At 35.2% G+C, this 10,680-nt stretch overlaps 1 protein-coding gene across 1 annotated transcript; it reads left to right on the top strand.

Annotated features, from left to right (window-relative positions):
• The first annotated feature begins 2,040 nt into the window (after positions 1-2,040).
• LOC132033801 (somatic embryogenesis receptor kinase 1) lies at positions 2,041-10,538 on the top strand. Its single transcript, XM_059423893.1, has 11 exons — positions 2,041-2,581; positions 3,020-3,152; positions 3,283-3,354; positions 5,796-5,939; positions 6,828-6,899; positions 7,618-7,689; positions 7,780-7,892; positions 8,740-8,871; positions 8,976-9,317; positions 9,403-9,797; positions 9,891-10,538. Exons 1-11 carry the CDS (start codon positions 2,482-2,484, stop codon positions 10,203-10,205), a joined length of 1,890 nt encoding a protein of 629 aa, XP_059279876.1. The 5' UTR covers positions 2,041-2,481; the 3' UTR covers positions 10,206-10,538.
• Positions 10,539-10,680: the final 142 nt, after the last annotated feature.

Below are 10,680 nucleotides of genomic sequence, written 5' to 3'. Positions count from 1 at the left end.
ACTGTCCCATGATTTATTTTTGGATATTTGATGTAAATTCCCCACATACCAAATATCTTTCTTTTTCTCAACAAAAAAGGTCACTTTCCAACTAAGTAGTAGGAGTAGAACAATTATATATTTGGGGAAAATTCTTGATCTTTTTTAGGCTAAAGTACAAAAGGAAATTTAATTTTTAAAGACGTCTTTGTTGTATTTGAAAAACTCAAAATAGACCACTTAAAACTATTTAATTCTTAACTAGTCTTCAACTAGAATTGACTACTAAGTACCACACGTGCAACTTTATTTTATTTTCGTTTTTTTGTCAAAATTAGTCTTACTTTAGTGTTTAAAAAAATTCACAGTATGCACTTTTTCAGCAACCCACTTTGTATAAAAACAAAAGAGGGAATTGTTTAAGCATTGTGCATTAAGGATATAACATGCATTAAAGAGAAAGTTTGTTTCAAGGAACGAATAAAGATGTCAAAGCAAAAATAGAAAAATTTTAAAAGATAAAGGTGTCACAGGAAAACTTCTCCCTAATGCTCATTTAATGAGTAAATAATTTCAAATACTTTTTGAATAAAAACAATATTATAATCTAATTTTCAATTTGTTTAAGATAATGATTTCTCAATATTACTGCATCCACCATATTTGAATATATGTCTCGAAAAATGATTGTCAATGGATACGCTTTAATTCAAACATGATGAAAATTCTAATTTCTTTATCATGACATATCTATACAACATGTAACAATATGAATATTAAAAAAAAAAAAAAGTTATGTATTTATAGTTATAGAGAAAGAAGTCTTATATGATTACACAAATTTATGCCCGTGTTTAATATTATAAAGTTTCAAATTTTGTTTCTAAATTTCGTGCCTTATTGAATATACCATATAAATTAAAGGAAATAAATTTGTTCTTATAAAGACGAAAATATCACAATTAAATAAATCTTAATTTAAATGCTTTGCTAGTTTATGTATTCTCTATTAACATATGCGAGAAGGTGTTAATGTATAAAAGCTGAATACACCGATAAATTCTTAAATTTGTCATTAAATTTTATCTACATATGACATGTTTCAATCGAGTACCTGAACACATTATAAAGAGTTCCTATTAAACATTTTTTAGCTCATATTTTTGAAAAGTTTATGCTAATGTTCATAAGCACCCATTACCTAAATAAATTAATCACATAAAATATGTCTCTTCCTTTTAGTATATACATCAACACTAATTGCAACATGAATGAAATTCTTACGGCTTATTGTGGTTATGAGTATAATTAAAGAAGACATAGTGTAATTGATTAACTTATCTACGTAATTGACATTTGATAGCACTTGCAAATTTTTTCTTTTTTTCTTTTTTTTTTAGCGGATTGCCCTTCACCTGGGGTGGTCTTTAATTTTCGCCCTTCAAATTGGTGGTCTTTAACTTTTGCCCTTCATCTAATACCCCGAGGTTATGGGTTCGAACCCTAGCTCAGTAAAAAAATAAAAAAAAATCGCAAGGCAGAATTTGCCTGAAGATAGAATTTATTGCAAAAGACAGAATTTACATAAGACAGAATTGCATGGACATAGGGCAGAATTTCTATCTGAAAGACAAAATTTAAAGACCATCATTTTGAGGGGTAAAAAATTAAAGATCACTCCCAATGAAGAACAATCCTGTAAATTGCCCAAACTTTTTAAAAATTTTTGAGCCAAAACTGTTCAATAAAATTACTTTATAATATGTTCATATGTTCAATCTGAATTCGCTCTAACTTGAATATCTAAATAAAATTTAGCGATAAGTAAAAGAGGTAACCTACTTTGGCATGTATAAAAGCAAGGACAAATCTTCATTTTAGATTTTATGTTATCTTTTTTCATAACAATAAAGTGTCAAAAAGGTTGACAGGAGTCAAAGATAGCGCGAAGCCGTTTTGGAGTTTTAAGGTTATACGGGCAGACGGGCAAAGCACCGTTCGGTCAGCTTAACTTAAACACGTAACACGCCTAAAAAGAGAAGATAATGATTTCTCTCTCACACTTTTTTTCTCTCTCTGCACATACAACAACTCAGTATAGAGAGAGAGTGAGAAAAAAAAACAAAAAAAAGCAGTACAACAAATGTGAAAAGTTTGCAAACAGATAAAAAAGGGGTTCATTAGAACAAGTATAGAAGAACTATAAACTGAACTGAGAAACACAAAAAAAAGGGTGTTCAGTGGTTACAAAATCTTGAAAAAAAAAAGTTTAAAAATTTGATCTTTTTTTTTGGTGAGATTGATTCTTGGGTTTTGAGGTTTGTGGGTGTGTTTTTCTTGGTGGTTTGAAGATGGTATTGTTGTATGGTAATGAGGGGTAGGGTTTTCTTGATTTTTTGGGTAAATGCTGGCTTATTTGAGTTTGCTTTACTTGGATCTACGAGATTTTTTTAGTGAGGTGGCTGTTTGATTTGTAAACATAACATATAGACAGATAAATATATGATGAAAAAAGTGATGGAGAAGGATTCTTTGGTGTCAGTGATGGTGTGGTTGATCTTGGTTGTACATCCTATTAAGCTCATTTGTGCTAATATGGAAGGTTTGTGCTTCTTCTTGACTGGGGCCCCATCATCCCTTTTTTAGTTAATTTTTAGGTCTATCTTTGTTGTTCTATTTTGTGATATGAATTCCAAATGTTGAATTTTTTGATGGTTAAAAATCAATATTTGCTTTTAAGTGAAATGAAGATATGAAAGATTGGATTTTTAATTTGACTTATGTGTGAGTTGTTGAATTATCCCAAAGAGGTAAGCAAGATGGGCAATGAGCCTCCTACAGTTCAGTTTCAATGTCAGTTATATGTGAAAGTTTTTGGTTATCATTGCCATTCAACCTTATTGCAATATATTTCCAGTACAAGCTTGAATAATTTCATGTGATTTAACTTGCTTGTTGCCAAAATGTTGATAAACTGCTTTGTTCAGTCGATAGATGGATTAAATATTTTCTAGTTTTGACTAAATGGATACACGAACAGGTGATGCGTTGCACAATCTACGGACGAATTTACAAGATCCTAACAATGTGTTACAGAGCTGGGATCCTACCCTTGTTAATCCTTGCACATGGTTTCATGTTACTTGCAACAATGACAACAGTGTTATAAGAGTGTAAGAATCTCTTGTCTGCTTTACCTCCGTGTTTTTAATGGATTTGCAATTTCACTTATCTTGTGGTGGTGAGCGAATCAAATTGCAGTTTGTGGTTCCATAACACTTATTATATATTCAACCTTTCCAGTGATTTAGGAAATGCAGCTTTATCTGGTCAGTTAGTCCCACAGATTGGTCTTTTGAAGAATTTGCAGTACTTGTAAGTCTTACTTTATGAATTATGTTTTGCTATTTTAATGTTATTTTTACAAATTTAGACGTGGCAAATGGGCATTAGGTGTATCGGTTTCTCCAGATGTCGAAGATTTTGCGTCTAGAATTTGCTGCATGGGAATACGTCCATTAAATGTCACGTGGTGTTGTTGTTGATGGCATAGTTGTTAACGTGTTCCCTTGACAACAAAGATTATCCCCCTTTGTTCTGTAATGTTGCTCACTTGGTAATCAATAAAATTTCCTTTAATTGCACAAAAAAGAAATACAAAGATTAAAATGTGTACATCATAAACAATGATTTCAATGTGCATATTTCACAATTACATACTAGTGAATTGGGAAACGTGGATACTTGAATGAGACTAGCAATGAATTAACTTATGTGGCAAAGTGGTGTCTGTAATTACTTGTGAAAATATTGTAGTTGAACTTAAAATTCTGTTATACACTCACCTATCAAAAGATAAGAAGCCGTTAATTTTTTTATCAACTCTTAAACAAAGTTGCGGTCTTAATATCACTATTAATGCGAATACCCTAAGCACTCTTAATTTTTGGAAAGACAAACTTCAACTCATATCAAATCCTTTATTCCCATTTTCCTTTTCCCCAGGTAGCTTCTAATCGTGATTTAGGATGATGGAATAGGATAAGGCCAACAAGAGACAACAAGCCCATTGGAAAAGTAAAGCAAAACCTAGACTTAGAAAGAGGAAAAATGGCTTGAGGGTTGGTTGATATCTTGGAGTGAAAGAGCTGAAGTTTTCTGGTCATACAATAGATGCTAATGCGGCTTTCGCCAAGAGTTTGAATCAATGTTTTGATTAAGCATAGATTTTTCTATATAGGTATTAAACTTAGTTTGAAGGTTGATAATATGGATGTTACCTTTATCAAAAAAAAAAGGTTGATAATATGGACATTTATTGTGAGCTCAAGGCATATTAGTTTTTGTACTCTTAAATTGTCAACGTGCCAATGTCATATTATGAGGATGTTTGGATTGGCCTTTTTAAGTAGCTTATAAGCTAAAAGCCATAAGTTGGGGTACCCAACTTTTAGCTTTTAGCTTATTTTTGTACCTTTTTGGCTTAAAAGTAAGTGCTAAAAAGCACTTTTTAAATTTCCCAAACACCACAAAGCACTTTCTAAATTTTGGCCAAAAAGCACTTAAAAAAGCCAATCAAAACACCCCTATGTGTCAAACTGTTTCTCAGAGTTCCTATTGTAACCTGTGCTCTTTTGAAGATGCAACTCTATGGAAGTTCATAGAGATGGTAAGTGCATGTGCTCCGGGTGAAGCTGCGCATTATGTGATGTATACCGATTACCGATGCATCAGACAACGTGTTAATGATGGGTATTACTAATGATTGCTCCATCCTCATAATCATATGTTCCCTTTGGAAGCCTAGATTTGCATGAGGCTCGTTCAGTGGCGGATCCAGAATTTTAAAGTCGTGGGTGCTTTACTGCCTATGATGATAGGCAATAGTTGTTTAAAAAAATGGATAAAACAGCGAATATTTCCATTTGGGTTAGGGAAAGTGAAGGGAGGCTCAAAATTTGAGCAAAACATTTTACTCTCTTTTTCTCCTTTTTTGTCACAATGATTTAGATTTTTTTTTTTTTGGATAAAGTGATGAATGGTAAAAGTGAATGAAAGTTAGCTAGTAGTAATAATAAAAGCAAATCTGCAGTGGGAACAAAACCAAAGTCAGCGAGATAAAAAGAGGTGCGAGTAACACACCTTAAAGAGGATGAATGAGAAAATTTTCAAAAAAGTGCTTCAAGCAAGTATCGACCTCTGAACCTCACACACGTAAAACCTTAAACTTCCGCCTTCAAACCAAAGCACCCACCAATCACTTTTGTTTAATGGGTGCTATCCAGTTTATATAATCATTTCCTCAAAGTTTTCTAGGTGATATACACGGTCCGAGGTGAGGTTAGTCGAGCACCCGTCGCACCCTACATGTGTTCACCCCTGAGTACGTGTAACTAAGTATTTTCCAAGTGTATGAAAGTGACAATCACATCAAGATGTAACAATAAAAAAGAAATCATATCAAATGCTGATAGAATTTAATGACATTTAATGACCGCTAGGCATACACTGTTTAGATGACGTTTCAAGTTAATATAATGACAAACATTAAATTTTATTGATAAGGTATAAAGATTGTATAAAACGTTTGACGAGCTGATCATATGCTGCCTCCATGACATATCCTCGGTAAATAGTTATAATTTTTAGCTTGGATCTGCTGGGCCTTTCTCATTTGTTGACTTTTAAGTTTTAACTGTGGCTTGATACCAATTTGATGAATGTGAAGATTCTTCAGTATCTTGTTGTCCCATTAACCTATGCTGTCATTGGTATGATATGTGGAATTGACTCATTCTCTGGTATGCTTGTCACAGGGAGCTTTACAGTAATAATATAAGTGGTGTAATACCGAGTGATCTTGGAAATTTGACTAATCTGGTCAGCTTGGATCTCTACTTGAATGGCTTCACTGGTCCCATCCCAGATTCCTTGGGCAAGCTGTCGAAATTGAGATTCCTGTATGTATTCTTATCCTATTGTTGGATTTCTGAGAATATTGTGATGCCAAATGTCTATTTATTGAATCAACTATCCAGCCTCAAGATGGATGACCTACTCTTGCCGGCACGTTGAGGAAGGCAAGGAAGAATTCATACCAATAAAAAAAAAGAAGAAGGAAGAATTCTTTCTAGGTTTCTCATAAGATGACCTCCATATATATTAGGTTCTTCACACTAAGTTTTGTTGGTAGAAGGTATTTGAGGACTTTTTGGGCCTGATGTCATTCATTAAACAGATCTTACATGTAGGTCTTTTTATTTTCTCCCTTTGTTCCTGTCCTTATCTAAAGGAAAAGAAATCTAGAAGCCTATGCTTTATCTGATATTTGAGGTTTATATGGGCCTGATATTATAAATTAAGCAGCGTTTAGTTATTGGTGTTTTATTTTCTCCCGCTTTTTGTGATCCTTTTCTAAAAGACAAAAGAAGTTTACAAGTCTTTGCTTCATCTTGCATCTTTCATCGCTGAAGTTTCTCTTGCTCAATGCTCCATAAACTTCTTTCTTTTGGCTGGACTGCCTAAGAAGTATTCCAAATTGGATTTATTATGCAGACTCAGAGTTTGTTTGGACGGGCTTATGGCTTATGACTTATAAGCCAAGTCTCTGTTTGTCAGGGGGGAAATGTTTTTGAGGCTTTTTATTATGGTCTGAACTGATAACTTCATTTCCAGCTCAAGTACCGGTTCTGGCTTGAAGTTCTATAATGTTCTATATCCACATATAAATATTATATTAAGATGATTCAGTTATCACCCTTTACGTCTACTTTATTCTACACTTATTTTGCTTAAAGCAAAAATGAAGCTCATTTCTGTACACCTTTGTGATCTTTTTGCAAGGATAGTCGGCTCAACAACAATAGCTTGTCTGGTTCCATACCGATGTCACTGACTAATATCTCATCTCTACAAGTGTTGTAAGTACACTAGTTCTTTTATGGCATTATTTAGATCATTCTCTCTATCTTCCACCTCTTTTCATTCATCTCCTTTCAATACAGATCGCTCGAGGCCCCAAAGTGGATATTTAGACACCTAGAGTAGTCTCTGTTCCCTAGTTTTCTTTTGGTGCACACAGAAATTTCCTTGTTGTATAGACAATTAGGTGGAGTTTGTAGAGAATCATATCGTTTTGTAAATTCTTTACTGTTTTTGGTATATCTCTTGTATACAGCCGTTGTGGCAATGTTTACGAATGAAAATACACTTACTTGATCAAAAAAAAAAAAAGTACAAAAATCCCACGATTATTATGTTTAATCAATAATAGTAAGTAAATAATTACCATCTTGATAAGGTACCAATTAATCCTTATCATAGAAATCTATTAGTAATTATCTTATACAAGATCAATTTCTTTTACATGAACAAAACGTGAACACATGAGATAAAGATAGACACGTTAGAATAATTGGCCGTGCCATTTGATACTAGGCTAAATTCGGATAGTAATATTCAATGTCATACTGTTGGGATACTAAAAAATATCATATACAAAATAGAGGGACTAAAGCTGTAATTTTTCAGTAATTACTTACACGGAGAATTTAAAACGTGTCTTGATCAATTCTTTTCCAAATAGAAACAGGAAAATTGCCTTATCTCATGCTCAATTCTTGTCTCATCTGTCTGTAGGGATCTGTCAAACAACCGTCTCGCAGGTGCTGTTCCAGATAATGGTTCTTTTTCTCTATTCACACCTATCAGGTATATTTCATATAAGGTGGTTCACCATCCAACTAGCTGGTTGTTTTAGAATGCTGTCTATTTGCTAACATATTTTGCTTGAATTTACAGTTTTGCGAATAATTTAGATCTTTGCGGGCCTGTAACTGGACACCCTTGCCCGGGATCGCCTCCATTTTCTCCTCCTCCTCCATTTGTTCCACCACCACCAATTTCTGCTCCAGGTGGTTCTCTAAATTAGTATGGATAAATTGTTTTTTTTTTTTGGCTCTTGTTCGACTGTGGTGATTTCAGTTGGTCCATCCATCTTGCCTCTCTTAGTTTTCATAATCCAAGTGAGAATTTGTGCTATAAAAGTACGGACAAAAATGGCCAGAAGAGGAAAAGCCATCTTTGCTAATCAGGCATTTTGGTTAAGTAATTGTTATTGGAAACTGGGATGCAAGACACCACATTTAAAGTCTCTAAACATTCTGGTGTTTGTAGAATTTAAAATCGGCGTTTCGGACATTCTTTCTTTGGTGCCGTTGTAAATTGTTATCTGTGGTAGTTGACGTTGAATATTTGAGGGTCTTACTGCACAACACGCTCTGTGATAAAGTTTTGATCTGTGTGAGGGATGCAAATTTTGTGTGCTTCTGTCTTCAAAACGATGGGGCCAACAAACTGTTGTTGAAACTTGAAAGGGTATGGATAATGTCTGAACGAAATTAATCACATTTATGCCAGACCGTTGAAGATGTTCTTTGCTGGGTAAATACTGTCCTGGAACTTATTTCTGAATGACAGATCCAAATTTTGTGTGTTTTTGAAGTGAATTAGATGATGAAGGGCCAAAATTGTGTGCTAAAAATAGTCTGGATCATAACCCTCAGGATCATGTGCTCCCTTTCAAGGTCTCAAATTAATCAAATTTAGGGCCATCGGACTGGGGAAACCTAGAATTGAGAATAATAATTAATCAAAAAAAAATAGTCTGGATCATGTGAAGGAAATTAATCAAATTTACGTCAGTTGAGAATAATAGCTATTATTGAAGTGATGTTTAAATATTTTGAATGGTACCTGCAGGAGGAAATGGTGCAACTGGAGCAATTGCAGGTGGTGTAGCTGCTGGTGCTGCTCTACTATTTGCTGCTCCTGCCATTTTATTTGCCTGGTGGCGCCGTAGAAAGCCACAAGAATATTTCTTTGATGTACCAGGTTACTCACGATTTCCAACCATAAACTCCCTCGTGTGTCTGTTTTCTCTTATATGTTTTATTTTTTGGCTCCATAATTACTGTCTTTGCTTGAACTTATTGCAGCTGAAGAGGATCCTGAAGTTCACTTAGGTCAACTGAAAAGGTTCTCCCTCCGAGAGCTACAAGTTGCAACCGACAGTTTTAGCAATAAAAACATTCTGGGTCGAGGTGGATTTGGTAAGGTATACAAAGGACGCTTGGCAGATGGATCATTGGTGGCTGTTAAGCGGCTAAAGGAGGAGCGTACTCCTGGAGGGGAGTTGCAATTTCAAACAGAAGTTGAGATGATTAGCATGGCAGTGCATCGGAATCTTCTACGATTACGTGGCTTCTGTATGACACCAACTGAAAGGCTGCTTGTGTACCCCTACATGGCGAATGGAAGTGTTGCATCATGCCTGAGAGGTAATGCCCCTATTCCTGTAAATTGGTAAAAGGCAGGAAATATAATTTATTATTCGTTGTCTTCACGAAATAATTTATTTTTCAGAACGACCACCAAATGAACCGCCACTTGATTGGCCAACGCGGAAACGCATTGCTTTGGGGTCAGCCAGGGGATTATCGTATTTGCATGATCATTGTGACCCTAAGATTATCCACCGTGATGTGAAGGCTGCAAATATATTGCTAGATGAAGAATTTGAGGCTGTTGTTGGAGACTTTGGTTTGGCTAAACTTATGGACTACAAGGATACACATGTTACTACCGCTGTGCGTGGTACAATTGGGCATATAGCTCCGGAATACCTGTCCACAGGGAAGTCTTCAGAAAAGACTGACGTTTTTGGGTATGGGATTATGCTTCTGGAGCTAATCACCGGTCAACGTGCTTTTGATCTTGCTCGGCTTGCAAATGATGACGATGTCATGTTGCTTGACTGGGTACGTTGTCATGCCTGCTTCACATGAACATGATTAATAAGTGTTTCTGCCTTCAGCACTTACCTTTATCTTATTGAGGCTCTTGGTTTTCAGGTGAAAGGACTCCTTAAAGAGAAGAAATTGGAAATGCTGGTTGACCCTGATCTTCAGAACAAATATGTGGAGGCTGAGGTGGAGCAACTAATCCAGGTGGCGTTGCTTTGTACACAAAGCAACCCAATGGATCGGCCCAAGATGTCGGACGTGGTGAGAATGCTTGAAGGTGATGGCTTGGCTGAAAGATGGGATGAGTGGCAGAAGGTAGAAGTTCTGCGGCAGGAAGTGGAACTTGCACCTCATCCTGGTTCTGATTGGATTGTTGACTCAACAGAGAATTTACACGCAGTTGAACTATCGGGTCCAAGGTGATCAAGTAAAGAAAAAAGCAAATCTTTAGGAAACTCTTTACTTTTGTTGACCCTGTGAAAGTTTTTCTTGTGATATTTAATGAAATCTCCAGTTGTAAGCCCCATGAAGTATATCTGTTACGTTGTGCATACGAATTGTACTGACAGGAATTCTTAATCTATTGCCCTGACAAGTTGCACATAGGCGTAGTTGTTAAGTGCTTTAAAATGGTCCAACATAGTATGCTGTCAAGCAGAGTCTTGTTTTCAGTGACATTGGAAATTCAATCAATTTGACCGAGGTTATTTACAAGATTTTGGATTTTACAATCAAAGAATATATGCTTCATGGTTATATGGTTGATGGGGTATTATCTAAGCAATAAATGTAACTGAGTCGAACCTGCACCTAGTTGTGTTGCAGGTGAAAGGACGAATACTTTATAAGATAATGGCAAATATGTCAATCAATAGGCCACTAGCAAAGTTCATTTTAC

Source organism: Lycium ferocissimum, chromosome 10 (assembly GCF_029784015.1).
Source record: "Lycium ferocissimum isolate CSIRO_LF1 chromosome 10, AGI_CSIRO_Lferr_CH_V1, whole genome shotgun sequence".
Classification (NCBI taxonomy): domain Eukaryota; kingdom Viridiplantae; phylum Streptophyta; class Magnoliopsida; order Solanales; family Solanaceae; genus Lycium; species Lycium ferocissimum.
This window is presented reverse-complemented; position numbering and strand designations above follow the sequence as displayed.

What these genes read in the sequence shown, in the direction of transcription:
- LOC132033801 (XM_059423893.1), top strand. Translation starts at nt 2,482, where the DNA reads ATGATGAAAAAAGTGATGGAGAAGGATTCTTTGGTGTCAGTGATGGTG. An exon ending in TCTCTATTCACACCTATCAG is followed by an intron (nt 7,690 to 7,779) that starts GTATATTTCATA and finishes TTGAATTTACAG; the next exon opens with TTTTGCGAATAATTTAGATC. An exon ending in TGTTGCATCATGCCTGAGAG is followed by an intron (nt 9,318 to 9,402) that starts GTAATGCCCCTA and finishes TTTATTTTTCAG; the next exon opens with AACGACCACCAAATGAACCG.